The following is a 15,253-nucleotide window of genomic DNA, read 5'->3' as shown; positions in this document are numbered from 1 at the left end:
GGCGCAGATTGAATTTTGAAACAAAAATCCTGCAAATACTCTGACGGTTTTGCGGCGTTTGCTTATTTGAACAATTGACTCCTTAACGGGGCGGGAATCGAATCCACACTCCAGAGCACATGCGTCTATACGATTGACGTCGCTAACCGCACGTCCACAGGACGTTTTAATTCACCAACAACAGTCTGTAAGGTTACGACTCTAACTATCGTCGTCAGAACACACAGCTACAATATTCCCTTTTTCCAACGACAGTTCGACTTCAGGATCAGGAATAGCTTGCAACGATGAGCCCACCAGAAAATGCTGAAACAAAGTTTCCTCCGATAACCTTCAGCAGATGAGTTTTACCTGATCGGATGGCTGCCTCCCAAGGACCTCCAAAATGTGGTGTCATTGTGCCATTGAAATCCGTTTCCAGCGAGCTCAGAAGTGACTCTATCGCGTCATAAGGGCGAAACCACCGCGGTGGTGCACCGTAATGAGAATTTTCGTGTTACGGATTCTTTGTTTTCCAGGGCTTGTAATTCTTCTTCGAATATGTACTACTCGTTCAATAATGGTATGCACGACCGCCTTCAGCTCTGCAGTTAACAGGAAACCGCTACTAGGACGTTTGTCTTTGGGTGTGGGTAGAAATGTCATTAACCTATAATCCAATACGCTTTTCACAGAATCAGGTCAGTGATTTACTTAGGTAAGAATCATTGTACTCCCCAACGGGTGACACCGTGCATGCAACGGCAGTTCACCGTCTTTCTTCTTCCCCCTCTTCCGAGTCTTCTAGTCTCACTTAGCCACTTATTCTTTGCACTGATTAAACCAGGACACATCACATTCGATGACGATCTTCCCGGGCTAGGATGGCTAGTAACTGGTGCTTACCGGCCAACATGAAAAGAAGAAACGATCCAGTATTCCCATGTTGCATCTCTCGATTCTGTCGAACAAATGATTCGCCAATTCTGAAAAATTGAAGAAGTTCCGAATGCTGCCACTACTTCGACCGAAGAGCAACGATGTGAAGACCATTTTACATCAACACACTTCCGGGTCAACCGTGGACGATTTGTAGTTCGATTAGCGTTCAAAGAGAACGCCAATCAGATGGACAGCCGAAATCTAGCATGCTAGAAAATCGGCTACAGCACAACCTCGAACTGAAAGCGCAATATGTGGATTTCATCCGAGAGGATCTACAACTCGATCATTGTCAAGAGGTAAATGTGGTCGACGACGATACGAACATCAAGCCACATTATTTGCCACAAAATGCGGCACTTCGTCCCGGAAGCTCGTCGACAAAATGTCGGGTTGTTTTCGACGCAAGCGCTAAATTTGCTCCAACGAATCTGTCGCTCAACGAAGTGCTGCTGATAGGTCCAGTGGTTCAAAGCGACATCGTCTCCATCATACTTCGCTTTCGACTACATCAGATTGTTTTCTCGGCGGACATTACCAAGATCATCAGATTGATGTGCACCCCTACGACACACACAAGCAGCGTATATATTGGAGAGGAATCAGAACGATCCGCTGAAAATTCTGGATCTACTGACCGTCACTTACAGTACTGCTTCAGCGCCTTTCCAAGCCACTCCAAGCCTGGTGCAGCTCGCCAATGAAGAAGAAGCGACATTCCCGGTAGCAGCAAATATCATCAAGTCTGACTGTTATGTTGACGACGTCTTATCAGGAACTGCTACGATCGACGATGCTATCGAAGCACAGCACCAGCTACAATTCTCGCACTTAGTTTCATAGGGGCGTATTACGGAGAAAAAGAAAAATTTGGATGGCTACGCGGAAATAACGCGCAGAGGTAGATCCCGGCATAGAACAAATCATGCATAGTGTGCGTTGAATTGAGTTCAAACATTAACACAAATGAAATGTCACTAGTTCACTAATTTGAATGGCGTGTACATACCGACGTGGACCTGGAAATGTTTCATAAGTAGATTAAGAGGAATGTGCCGTCTCGTGTGCCGTGTAATTTGGTAATTCTGTCATAAAATTCTTATGTTGTTCGAAAATATTTGTCTTACATAATGCTTATTGGCTAAGCGTAAACCCCGTTTTTCATAGAGTCCCGCCCAGCATCAGGATTTGGACTAGTGTGATTTGAGTGGCACACGGTAGGGTCTACATGCGAATGCATGCAGTTTTTTATGTAAGTTCAAAAGAGCTCATTGTGAAACCACATCACGTCCTAAGCAAACCACAAATCTTGCAGTAGCTAAGTGAAAGGTCTGCAAGCTCTTTGAAATAGTCCATGCCGCTCCCTAAAACTCAAAAACTTTGAAATTCGTATGTGTATTTTTGTTGCTCAGGCATCTTTTCTTTCATACTGTAACGGAACGTTTTCAATTCATAACTTTTCATTCACTCCCCCGCCATGATTAGGAACGGAAAAAATATTAATTTCAACTTATGTTTCCCCTCCCTGGAAATTCGGTTGCCATTTTATTTTTTGATGAAGGATGAGTTTTCCGGTTTAATAAATTCATTTATTGTTTCTCACCATCTTCATTATTCAAAATTCAAGTCTCAATATCCCCACTAATGCAGTGATTCTTCAGTAAGAACCTTATATAGAAATGTCATAAATGTGAAAAAAAAAACAAAACATTGCAAATTTGGCATACGCTGCCTTTGATCACTAGCCAGGAAAAAATTCATTAGAGGCGCTTTCAATTTTCCAGGATTCCAGATTTTTCTTGCAATGCGTAATAACTGTATTGATCGATTTCTCTTCGTCGATGTTTTCTTTTTATTATTGTGGCGAATTGTGCTAGATTATCGATGATTTTATGGTTTGGTGTGATAAAGGATGATTGTATCTTGCATCAGAATCAATAATCACGGTTGTAGCTTTAGAAATAATCGAGTTAATAAAAAAATATAAAATCGATTAAGAGAAATCGATCAATACAGTTACGCCCCTATGAAACTAAGCGCGAGAATTGATGTTGGCTCGTGGTGGATTCCCAATTCACAAGTGGTGCTCCAATTCACCCGAGCTATTTGCACGCATTCCGGAAGACGTGAGAGAAACGCTGAAACCGCTTGCAGATCGCCATGTCAACAATGTCATCAAGGTTCTCGGCCTACTGTGGGAGCCAATCACCGATGAACTATTAATTGCCGAATGCGCAAAGGCGCCAACTGAACGCGACTTACCAGCTACGAAGCGTATAATCTACTCGGAGGTAGTGAAACACTACGATCCGCTAGGATTATTCGCACCTTCCATCCTTTTAGCAAAGCTACTGGTACAACGCTTATGGCAATGTAAACTGGATTGGAACGAACCCGTTGACGACCAAACACAAATGGAATGGAACAACCTCAAGACCGCGCTCCCTCAACTGATGAAGGTAAAAATCCCTCGCCAAGTAACCTTTCGTGGTACTGTTTGATACGAGCTGTGCGGATTTGCTCATGCGTCTAATGCGGCATACGGAGCCTGCGTTTACATCCAAAGCATATTGGTTGATGGAATCGTAAAATCCAGACTACTAATCAGCACCACTCCGAGCACTTACGATTCCACGCAAGGAATTGTGCGCATCATTATTACTCGTTCGTCTGGTCTGCAAGGTGCTGCCAGCTCTCAGCATCAACATACGAAAGGTAGTGTTCCGACAGCGAAATAGTTTTAACGAGGCTAAAAAAGCATCCTTATCAACTACAAACATTCGTATGCAATCGTGTAAGCGAGATTCAAGCCAACTCCGATGGACTTCTTTGGAATTATGTTCGTTCCCAATACAACCCAGCGGGCATTGTATCTCGTGGGATGCTTCCATGAGAGCTTTCTTTTTTTTTTTTTTTTTTTTTTTTTACAAGGTAGAATGCATTTACACACTAACCCAGTACACGTGCATTGTAGTTGCCAAACTACCAACAACGGAAGTGTACTGGAGTGTCGGACTCGACCATACCGGTAATACCGACTAAACTCCCTTGGGCTCCACCATCGTTTCCCCCAGGAACTACCTCTCAGTACTACTTCTGGGGGATGGCAGTACTAAACGTACTCGCTCGTTCTCGCTCACACAGGCACCCGTCCCGTGCGAGACTGACTTGGGTGTTCGCTCTATCGCACCCTCAAACACACCCTACATACTCTGTTGCACCTCTGTCATGCCGTGCGGGTCTAACTTGTGTGCCCACCCTTCTCATGCCATGTGGGTCTAACTTGTATGCCCACCCAAACCCTTGATTCATGCTCATACACTCCATGCTTGCACACACGCTAACGCTCCTATGGGACTGACTTGTGTGCCCACCCTTCTCATGCCGTGTGGGACTAATTCTATGCCCACCTTTATCGTACCATGTGAGACTGCTCACCTCTTTCATTCGGTTCGCGCTGACACATACTACTCGAGTCATTCGACCTAACACTCCCTCTGGCATCCCTTGTGGGACTCTTCGCTTAGGTTCCCACTTCTGACATACCATGTGAGTCTGACTCACCTCATTCATGCCATATGAGACTAGCTCAACACGACTCATTCAACTCATTCCTTTCGTACCATGTGAGACTGACTTGGATGCTCCCCCACACTCCTCTGCCACGCCGCGGGGTATCAGTAGTCGTAGGAACCAACATTCCTGCGCTACTCCCAGCGCGGCGTGTGCAGTCCATATATACACCTATTCATTCACCCTTCTGCCATGCTTCGAGGTGACGATCTCGGTTGCCACCCGCTGCGCCATTACCTCTGCATGGGCAGACCATTCACACACTTCTTCGCGTTCGGCACTTTCGCTCTAACTTACCAATCACAAGTTAGTCATGCTTGTCGATTGTTGCTCGGCGCGCCAGATTCTTTGCAAGCTGCAGGCAATCTGAGTGGTTGCAGTCGAGACTGCGTTCCACTTCTCCACCGCTTGACACATCCTTTGGATAAGATTATCCGGAGTTGTGTCCCGGTCGCAAACGTCTAGCATTGCTCTTCTTTCGACGTCGAAACGAGGACATACGAACAGTATGTGCTCTGCAGTTTCGTCAACACCTGGGCAGTCAGGGCAGACGGAGACCTCCGCGTGCCCAAACCTGTGGTGGTACTGTCGGAAACAGCCATGGCCTGACAGGAATTGTGTCAGATGGAAGTGAACCTCCCCATGGGGTCTCCCCACCCAGCTTGATATATTAGGAATCAGCCGGTGGGTCCACCTACCTTTCGAGGAGTTATCCCACTCGCGCTGCCATCTGGCAACCGAAGTCACCCTGGTACGCTCGCGGGCTCCTCTGGTGCCACGTAGGTCAAAACACTCCTCGTCCTCCCGGATGACCAGCCCGACTGGCATCATACTCGCTATCACGCAGGATGCGTCGCGCGATACCGTGCGGTAGGCCGATATCACCCTGAGACACATCAAGCGGTAGGTGCTCTCCAGTTTCTGCAGGTAACTGGTTACCCCAGTGCTTTTGCCCAGGACGGGCCGCCGTACCTAAGAATAGATGCGGTAACGCCTGCCAGTAGCCTACGTCTACTGGCGCACACCTTGGAGCTGTTGGACATCATCCTCGATAATGCCGCCACAGCAGTCGAAGCCTTCTTGCACGCATATTCGACATGGCTACCGAAGGTAAGCTTGTCGTCTATGATGACCCCAAGAATCTTCAGACTCCGCTTTGAAGTGATCGCGACGTCTCCCACGTGTACAACTGCATGTTGTGCCGACTTACGGTTGCTGACGATAACCACCTCCGTCTTATGTTGAGCGAGCTCAAGGCCTCTCGCACTCATCCAGTCCGCCACAGTGCTGATCGCGTGTTCTGCGGTTAGCTCTACTTCGGGGATTGACTCCCCGTAGACCTCTAGGGTTACATCGTCAGCAAAGCCGACGATCTTCACACCAGGAGGGAACTTTAGCTTCAGAACCCCGTCATACATCAGGTTCCATAGTACCGGACCCAGGATTGACCCTTGCGGGACTCCTGCGGTAATAGGAACACTTTTCTGACCGGGCTCGGTCTCGTATAGCAGCACACGGTTCTGGAAGTAGCATTCCAAGATCCGGTACAGTCCCACCGGCAGGCTAAGCCGGTGTAACGAGAGCGCGATGGCATCCCAGCTTGCGCTGTTGAATGCGTTCTTCACGTCCAGTGTCACCAACGCACAGTATCGAATTCCTCGCCTTTTCCGTTGGATCGCTACCTCTGCAGTCTTGAGGACTGAATTGATAGCGTCCACCGTGGACTTACCCTTCCGAAAACCAAACTGGTTACTCGACAGGCCATCCGTACCCTCTGCGTACGGGGTGAGCCTGTTGAGGATGATCCTCTCGAGCAGTTTACCCGTCGTGTCGATCAGGCAAATTGGTCTGTACGCCGATGGGTCACCCGGAGGCTTCCCGGCCTTTGTCAGCAGTACCAACTTCTGCCTTTTCCATCTCTCAGGGAAACAACACTCATCCAGGCATCTCTGCATAGCTAGCCTGAACATGTTCGGGTTCGCTATGATCGCTGCCTTAAGTGCACTGTTTGGAACTCCATCGGGGCCTGGAGCTTTGTTCATCGCAAGGGTGTTAGCCACTGCGAGTAACTCTTCGTTCGTCACCGGAGCCACCATTTCGGCCACACTCCCAGCGCCTTGCAGCGCAGGAGGAGGCCAGGGACTTGTGGCTCGGGACGGAAAGAGTACTTCGATAATCCTCGCCAACCGGTCCGGTGACCGTTCGGGGTGAAGAGCCCCTTTGGTCTTGGCCATCACGATCCCATAGGCGTCACCCCACGGATTCGCATTGGCACCCTCGCACAGGTTGTCGAAGCACGCTCTCTTGCTGCTCTTGATGGCCTTGTTAAGGGCCAGTCTCGCAGCTTGAAACACTTCCCGGCGGACCGCTCTTTCCTCCTCGGTGCGGGCTCGTTGCGTCCTACGTCTAGCCTTGAGGCAGGCTGATCGTAGGGCTGCAATTTCGGCACTCCACCAGTATACCGGGCGTCTGCCATTTCTTGGCAGGGCTTTCCTCGGCATAGTAGCGTCGCACGCGCGTGATAGGGCAGCTATCAGCGCATCCCCGCTTAGACTGTCGGTGTTGGCCTCCAGTCCCAGGGCCGCGGTGAAAACTTCGCTGTCGAAGTGAGTGGTCTTCCACCCACGGACCTGACAGGGATCACCCGCCCTCGGACGCTGCACACCATAATTGATCTTGAAGCGAATTGCTAGGTGATCACTATGGGTGTAGCCCTCGTCTACCCTCCAGTCCAGGTCCGAGACCAGACTAGGGCTGACAAACGTTACATCTATCCATGACTCGACCCCATTCCTACGGAATGTGCTACTGGCTCCGTCATTGACAAGCACTGCGTCGAGTTTTGCAAGTGCCTCGAGTAACGCTTGTCCCCTCTGATTGGTGCAGCGGCTGCCCCATTCCACTGCCCAAGCATTAAAGTCTCCCGCTATAACGAACGGGCTCCGACCTACTAGGTAGAACTGTTCCATTGGCCACCTTGGTGGGGCGTAGCAGCTACAATAGAACACCCCGTTGATCTTGGCTATCGCGACACCCTCCGCGGAGGAGTGTACAACCTCTTGAACGGGGTACCTTCCCGTTGTGCAAATTGCCGCCGACCTAGACCCGTCCGCCACCCAGTTGCCGTTGCCGGCAGGGACGTTGTACGGGTTGGACAGGAGGGCGACATCGATCGTCGACTCGGAGACCGGCTGCCGCAGCAGCTGCTGGGCAGGTGCACAGTGATGCAGGTTCAGCTGTGTTTGTTGCACGGCTTTTTCCGATTGGGTTCTCCGAAGGGACGCGCGGGCCGGCCCATAGCATGGTTCCGGGCCTGCTTTACTGGCGCAGATAAGGCACCTAGGTGCCTTGTCGCATTCCTGTGCTTTGTGTTCCTCCTCGCCGCAGCGACGACACATCTTGCTTCGGTCTGGGCCCTTGCAGTCATAAGACTTGTGCCCGGACTCAAGGCACCGGTAGCACCTGTCCACTGAAGGTGGCTGGAGCACGCTTACTGGGCATTCTGACCAGCCGATCTTCAGCTTCCCTTTCTCGATGACCTTTTTGGCGTCAGCCACCGGTAGTCTGAGATAGGCTACCTGCGTATTAAAGAATCCCCCTCTTAGACGTACAGAAGACCGCTCAACCTCTGTGCCGCACTGCTCTTTGACGGCAGAGACGACGTCTTCCGCGGTCGTGACCTCATCCAGCTGCTTACACTGGAGGGTCACTTCCGCACCAACGACCTAACCTGAGCGCCGTCACCCAAGACCTCCTGGGCAAGCTTTTGTAAGCCACCCGCTGGATTGCGCGCCACGCTTCAGTACCAAGATCATTTCACCGTTCTTGGTACGTCTAACGCTGCGCACGTCCTGGCCCAGGGGCGATAGGCTATCGGCCGCTCGCAGCGATTTAAGGACATCGGCGTATTTGTCCTTGTCGGTTTTCACCAACAAGGCCTCGCCTCTGTCTCTCACTTTCTTCATTGGTCGAGGGTGTTCGACTTCCACCCCTACTGACCAGTTGCTGGCGATTCGCATCCCCTTCGGCGGGTACCGATGGCTGGCTGGGGCGAGCTTGTGGCTCAGCAACTTGTGCCTGTCTAGTGCCTTTCGCCTTCTTGGGCATACGCCCTTCAGGCTCCGGTGCACCATCCAGGCGACGCTTCGCCTTAATGGTAGCGTGTTTGGGTCGCTTCTTACTTGACGTTTTCTTGCCCTCACTGGCCGTAAGGGCGGTCGCCTCTTTCGCCGCAGTAACACCGCTAGGGGAGGAGAGGGCCTTGGTCTGCGTACCTTTGGCTACCCTCTCTGCTTCCGCTACACGCCTGATATAAGCGACCTGTTCTTCGCCGACCTGTTCGCCGGAGCACCAACAGGCTCTGCTTAAGCTCCTTGTTGGTGTTCTGCCTGCCGCTTACGAACTCGATGATCTCATCGAGTTGCTCGGCCACCACCCGTATCCCTGGTAGTGGCTCGTCAGGCGTGCAGGCAGGGCTACTCCCACCACCGCTGGAGACTCTTCGGTGCTGCCAATAGCAGCAGCCGTCACTCCACTTGCCCCTCTTTAATAGGGGACCTCGCTAGGCCCCTTTTGGCAAAGGGGTCCGTCACCTCCAACTCCAAAGATAGGTTTCGTTCAGTACTCATTTCTTATGGGTCCCCCTTGCGGCTGCCGCCGAATCCTACTGGAGTAGTCGCCTTTAGTGATCCCATGGTTATCTATGCCTGCCTTGCGGCAAGCAGGAGGCCATGCGAGGTTGACACTTGCGTGTTCAGAGCCAGATCAGCGCAAGTCAGGAAAGGGCATCTGAGCCTACACCCACCCAGCAGGCAAAACTGGATGGCAGTATTGGGCAGCGTGCTACAAGGCCCGCCACGGTTTTATGGGATGGAAGACAGCCTAGCCATTAGCCCACTCGCCGTTTCGAGTCAGTGTCACCTGACCCTACTAAGAGAGTAGAATGTCAGACTGCCAGCCCCCACTTCACAATATAACAATATCCAAATACGAAACCAGTACACGCAACCAGTATGCCATAATCAGGGTCTTACTGATATCAACCCTGATGTGCCGGTGGCACTCTCTGGGCTTGTGCTTTTGAAGCGGCACACAGTCGCTTTGATAGAGTCTGCTTACGGGCACTTGTGGTTTTTTGGGAGGGATTTTAGCAGAGCCCACTGCTAAATCCCACCACGCCCTAGGCAGTTCTCCCAGGGAGAAAGGACAGGGAGAAACTTCGAGCTGCTTCAAGCTCTCATTGAACAGCATTTCTGTTTCATTCGACTCCGTTGTAGGACGATGGGCCTTAAATATTCTAAGTTTAGACAAGGCAAGTGAATTGAACAACTCGCTTGAATTGAACGTCTTAACACCTTTATTTAACCTTCTTGAACGAAAAGAAAGTTGAACAAGTTCAACTTTTGGAAAGTCAATGAATTCAAATGAGTTGTTTAACTCACTTGCCGTGCCAAAACGTAGCATTAAGTCGTCCTGCACAACAGGTCCTACCGAAAGTTTTTGGTTCAGGGATACTTCAGATGACGTCTAACCAGAAGCGTCGAAGACAACTCTTACTTTGGTGGTGGTACTGGCCTCTTTGACCACCGGGTGATGGGGTAGATACCACCGCTTGGTAGTCTTTTTGGCAGTATCTTCAACCTTCCGCATGTGCCCGAGCCTTGTGTACCTATATTCGTCCATGAATGAGACGAATTGATTCCGCAAGTTGGCATCTTTTTCCAGCCTACGCTCTGTTCTTAGAAGACGTTGGAATGCGATGTCCCGCAACTGTAGTTTAAAAAATTCATCTTCTTTTTTTGGGTAGATCAACACTGACCGTCTGAACTATAGATGGTCGGGTTTCACATTTTCAAACCCGAACCCGACCCGAGCCCGATTTATGAGTTTCTCTCAAGCCTGGACTCAACCCGAGCCCGATATAGAAAATCTTATCAAACGCGAACTCGACCAGTGTCTAAAAATTACTGTGTTTTTCGATTTGTTTGTCAATCTTTGTTAACAAATTGCTAAGCAATGCCCTAAGCCGAATCTAACAGACTGTTGGCGCGACTGGTACTTCTGATCACCCTATCAAGTTCGTATTGAGAACATGTTGATCTATATGAATGATATAAATAGTATTGTATCGAAGCTGATAGTTTAGGACGGAAGAGTGCTGGAAGCAAAATATAAATTGAAAAAGAATCCCTGGTTTGAAACTTATAAGTGAGTGCGAATAAGAACACTGAAGATTGTGAGTAGTTGAAATCGATATTGTATTTGAATTTATATATTAATAAAACTTTGTAGTTTAAGCTTACCAACAAAAACATCGGGGTTTGTTTGCTCTAAAAATCAGTGTCACCGTCACCGCAACACAGACCACTAAGATAATGGTGAGGTAGACTTCAAGTGTGAAGGTTTTTCTACAATTCGTTGTTCAAATTCCACTAATAAATAGTAATAACTGAGTTATAGCGCTAGTAACTTATACTAAATGATACTACAAATAGCGCATCAACTCCGTTATAAGTGGAATTCAAACAACGAACTGTTACGCAGAGTTGTAGAAAAATCTTCACACTAGAAGTCTACCATAGTACAACACATTTTAAAATGAAGCCTCTGGACTTAGTTATTGACAAACTATCAGATGATCGAACCCAAATTAATAAATGATTCAAAAACATGCTTGCACAAAACATTCTACTACTCAGGATTTGCTTCCAACTGGCAAACCGAATATGCTTCGATTGCTTTCAAGTGCCATACAACTTTTATCCAACCAGTGCGTATTTGCCATAGTTCATTGATGGACCCCTCTACTTTAGAATTTTGTCTTCGCTTTGATCGGAGAAACGTCAAATGCACATGGTTCCCTCGGTATTTGTTTGTAAATAAAGCATAATTGATGTTATACTTATTTTGAGAAGATTATGCGGTTTCTTAGTTTATGTGTTTCAATAGATTTCTAGTTCATTTTCAAAAAAGAAAACATGGAAGAGGTAAGTGATTTTTTTCTAAAATGCTATAAATATTCAAAACATATGGTAACCAAAAGCAATGTTTGCGGGGCAAAACCATGTTCTCAGCATCACATACTTTGTTTAGTAATCCACTGAAAACATTTCACATTATTCTTCAAATAAAATTTAACTTGTTAAAGTTAATTTTCATATTTCTAAATTTTTGATTTCTTTTTAATTATTCTTTGTACAAAGTTAATTGAACCCCGTTCGCATAATTTAAGTATTTTAGTCTTATTTTTATAAAATAATTTAAAAAAATCATCATTATGAAAGTGGAATAAAGACCAATTTAATAATATGTGTTTGATTTTTTTAATCCAACGGTTCTAAACATTACATAATAACTAGTATGCTTTCGTTTGTTTCCAGACTAAACCAAAAACCAATATTGCATATTTATTTCGGGATGCAAGAGCAAATAACTCATATTTGAAAATATGTGCTCCAATGGTGCGATACAGCAAGTAAGTTGAACGGGACTGAATATCACACGATAATCATGTTAACTTTATTTTATATTTTTAGATTAGAGTTTCGTAATTTGGTTCGTTCCTATGGAACTGATCTCACCTTCACCAGCATGATAATGGCCGATTCTTTCTGCCAGAGTGAAAAAGCTAGACTAAATGAGTTTACGACGAATAGAGGTTGTTGGTAAAAACCGAAAAATTCATACAGTGAGTTAAATACATTGTGATTTCCAGATGACACACCGGTGGTTGTGCAGTTTGCTGCTAAAAATTCCGTAGATTTTCTATCGGCTACCGAGATGGCTTTTCCGTAAGACTTGACTAAGAATTACTAAATATATCAACTAATCGTTCACCGTTAAATGCAGCTACGTGGATGGAGTGGATCTGAATTGTGGGTGCCCTCAACGTTGGGCAATGCAGGACGGATATGGCAGCGCACTTCTGAAGACGCCGGAATTGATCGCCGACATGCTCAGCACTGTACGGAGAAATCTGCCGAGTACGTTCAGTGTTTCCGTTAAGGTTCGTTTGCTACAAAAGTCTTTGAGTGCCACGATTGATATGTGCCGGCAGTTGGAAGCCTGTGGAATCACATTTATCACAATCCATGGCAGAACTCCAGCCCAGAAGACTAACATTCCGGTGAACAAAGAAGCGCTAAAAGAAATCAAAAGCAGTTTAAATATTCCGGTTGTTGCAAATGGAGACATTTTCAGCTTACACGACGCCGATGCAATGCACTGCTCGACGAATTGTGACGGTAAGTTTATTGGGTTGCGTCTTCTAGCGAAATGCTTTCGAGTTGATCTTCTATGGAACCGCTGGATACTTGATCCATGAAAGTATCGATATCCGAATTCAGCTCTGCTATGGATTCCTGATGTTTAGATATTTTCTTGATACCTTCCTTGAGATCTGCCATAACATGGAAGAATTTGTTCAATTCGGGAATATCTTCGTATTTGCCTATATTTCCGGAGCTTCTAGAAGTAGTGCTCATGTTCTCCAGGGATTTTGCTACGTCAATTTTGTTGTCGGCTCCAACCACCAAAAGATCCTCCGTGCTCGAAGATGTCACTACTTCAGAGGTAAGCTTTTCATTGAGTTTATCGAATGTTAACGTTGACAAGGCCTCTTTTGCATTGATGAACAAACTGTAGGTGTCATCAAGCTGCTTTCGGATGTGCAGAATTTTTTGCTGTATTAAATCATCTTTGGTTTCAGATGATAAATTAATGGAAGAAGTTGAGCAAGCTCCCAGATCATCCATTCTGATTCGTTTACTTTGGAATACTACAGTTATAAACAACGCTTCTTTCGTCATATAGTCCCCTTAGCAACGCCCTATTTTTCAATCGATGGCTACCGAGGGTGGTTTGCAGTAGCAACACTACAACCAGAGACCGGCGGAGTGAAAAACTGTCGAAATGGCAACGTATGAAAATGCATGAAATCGCGAAAATGATACTGGCAGCACTTGAATTTTTGCTTGCTTCTTATGGATGCAAAAAGTAAACAAGTCGAAATGGAACCGCTTTTGACGGTTCGATTGGAAACAAGATGGCGTCTTTGCCGATCTCTTATTCTAGTATTTCTAGTTTGCAGCCACGTTTGCATACCTCTGAACTAGTTTGAGTTGTTTCTCTTTGAAATCGTTTTTCTTGGATATTTAAATCGAAGAATCTGTTGAGGTTTGGCTATTGAGATTTGCCATTCAAGAATTCAACCATTACTTGCCAAAAAAATGCTTCAATTTAGTGAATCATTTAGACTGAAATCAATTTTGATATTAAATTTTTCAAAACTGACAAACTTGTACAACCAATTTATGACGATCTAACTTCATTACAGGCGTCATGTCCGCACGTGGTATGCTATCCAACCCTGCGCTTTATGCTGGCGTTGACCGAACTCCACTGGAGTGCGTGCAACGGTGGCTCGACATCACAGCGCAGGCCGACACAGACATAACATTCCAAGCCATGCATCACCATCTGACGTTTATGGCGGAATCGCTGCTCACCAAGGAACAACGGATTGTGTTCAACAATATGACCAAAGATAAAAGCCGAGTGTATGATTTCTTTCGAGAGCATTTCCAATTGGAATCGCAACCGTGCAGGCATCCACCGAAGCTGGTGTGCTCCTTCGCCGACGAAGAGTATCGAAAGCGGGTGCAGTATAGGGGAAGCATGCGCAAAGCCAACTTGGATGCATACTCGAGTGAAGATCGAGATGGCGCTTATTTTCTAAATAAGGTTGATGTCCTGAATATTGACGACAGTGCGGAAGATGTGGATTTCATGGATGGTAACTTGTTTGGAAATGATGAAATATAGGACTGAACTGTGTTGGGATCGTTGAAGGAAAATAAATATTTTGAAAAACTTTATTGACTAGGTATATGTTATTCCCTAATGGGATCTCATTCTCATAGTACACACTAAACTTTTTTCACCGGGCGCGGTTATCCGATTACCGATTTCTCAACAGCTGAGCTCTCGATAGCCACCTCAGTAAAATAGCTCAGCCATTACCGAGACTCGGTTAATGATTCCTGATGGCAAAATGTCAACTATTATTACTGTGCTAATCTGTAGGAACTGAGGACTCGGTAAAAAATATCAATAGTGATCTACAAATCAAAATTGCGGGCTTCAGTAATGAAAAATATCCATAAATTGTGATTAAGTTTACTGGTGATTCCTGTTCTTGTCAATAATAAACAGAAAAACACATGATTAATTTAGTTGTATTTTCTATATTTTATTTTCCATTAATCGGATAACATTGTTATGGGGAATCGAGGGTATTGAAACATGTTTTCTATGTCGGCATCTAAATGTCTAAATCAGCAAAAAAAGATGGCATATCACGGACGAGTTTTGTCATCTTTCTGCGGGATATGCTCAGGAAATCGAATCTGTTCAACGCCGTTTCCTTCGATTCGCGCTTCGTAGGGTACCTTGGCTGGATCCGTTTCGCCTACCGAGATACGAAAGCCAATGTCAGTTGATCAACTTGGAGCTACTTCGCTCAAGGAGAGATGTCGACAAAGCCATTATGATCGCCGATACCCTGCAGGGACGAATCGACTGTAGAGCTATGTTGGAACAAGCAGGGACTATCAAAGGCGCGTGATCGGGAGGTGGCCGATCAATAAAATAATGTGCAGGTTGAGGATCAAAGGCAGGTTTTTCAACTTCAGCATAATCAACGTCCATAGCCCACACTCCGGAAGCACTCCCAAGCAGCACGAGTCTAATGAAACTGGCT

At 46.6% G+C, this 15,253-nt stretch overlaps 2 protein-coding genes across 2 annotated transcripts; both read left to right on the top strand.

Moving 5' to 3' along the window:
* Positions 1-1,127: 1,127 nt before the first annotated feature.
* On the top strand, positions 1,128-1,625 carry LOC134222156 (uncharacterized). Its single transcript, XM_062701300.1, has one exon. It carries the CDS (start codon positions 1,128-1,130, stop codon positions 1,623-1,625), a length of 498 nt encoding a protein of 165 aa, XP_062557284.1.
* Positions 1,626-11,341: 9,716 nt separating this feature from the next.
* On the top strand, positions 11,342-14,369 carry LOC134226781 (tRNA-dihydrouridine(20a/20b) synthase [NAD(P)+]-like). The gene is made up of 6 exons (XM_062707762.1): positions 11,342-11,480; positions 11,874-11,968; positions 12,030-12,151; positions 12,209-12,284; positions 12,343-12,737; positions 13,829-14,369. The coding sequence occupies exons 1-6, from the start codon at positions 11,472-11,474 to the stop codon at positions 14,314-14,316; spliced, it is 1,185 nt and encodes a 394-aa protein (XP_062563746.1). The 5' UTR covers positions 11,342-11,471; the 3' UTR covers positions 14,317-14,369.
* Positions 14,370-15,253: the final 884 nt, after the last annotated feature.

This window comes from Armigeres subalbatus, chromosome 3, assembly GCF_024139115.2.
Source record: "Armigeres subalbatus isolate Guangzhou_Male chromosome 3, GZ_Asu_2, whole genome shotgun sequence".
Taxonomy (NCBI): Eukaryota; Metazoa; Arthropoda; class Insecta; order Diptera; family Culicidae; genus Armigeres; species Armigeres subalbatus.
The sequence above is the reverse complement of the archived record's forward strand: the minus strand, read 5'-3'. Positions and strand labels throughout refer to the sequence as shown.

Bases quoted from the DNA above. Each gene is read 5' to 3' on its own strand.
- LOC134222156 (XM_062701300.1), top strand. From the start codon at position 1,128: ATGCTAGAAAATCGGCTACAGCACAACCTCGAACTGAAAGCGCAATAT.
- LOC134226781 (XM_062707762.1), top strand. The intron at 12,152-12,208 runs GTTGTTGGTAAA...TGTGATTTCCAG, and splicing joins TGAGTTTACGACGAATAGAG to ATGACACACCGGTGGTTGTG. The intron at 12,738-13,828 runs GTAAGTTTATTG...ACTTCATTACAG, and splicing joins CTGCTCGACGAATTGTGACG to GCGTCATGTCCGCACGTGGT.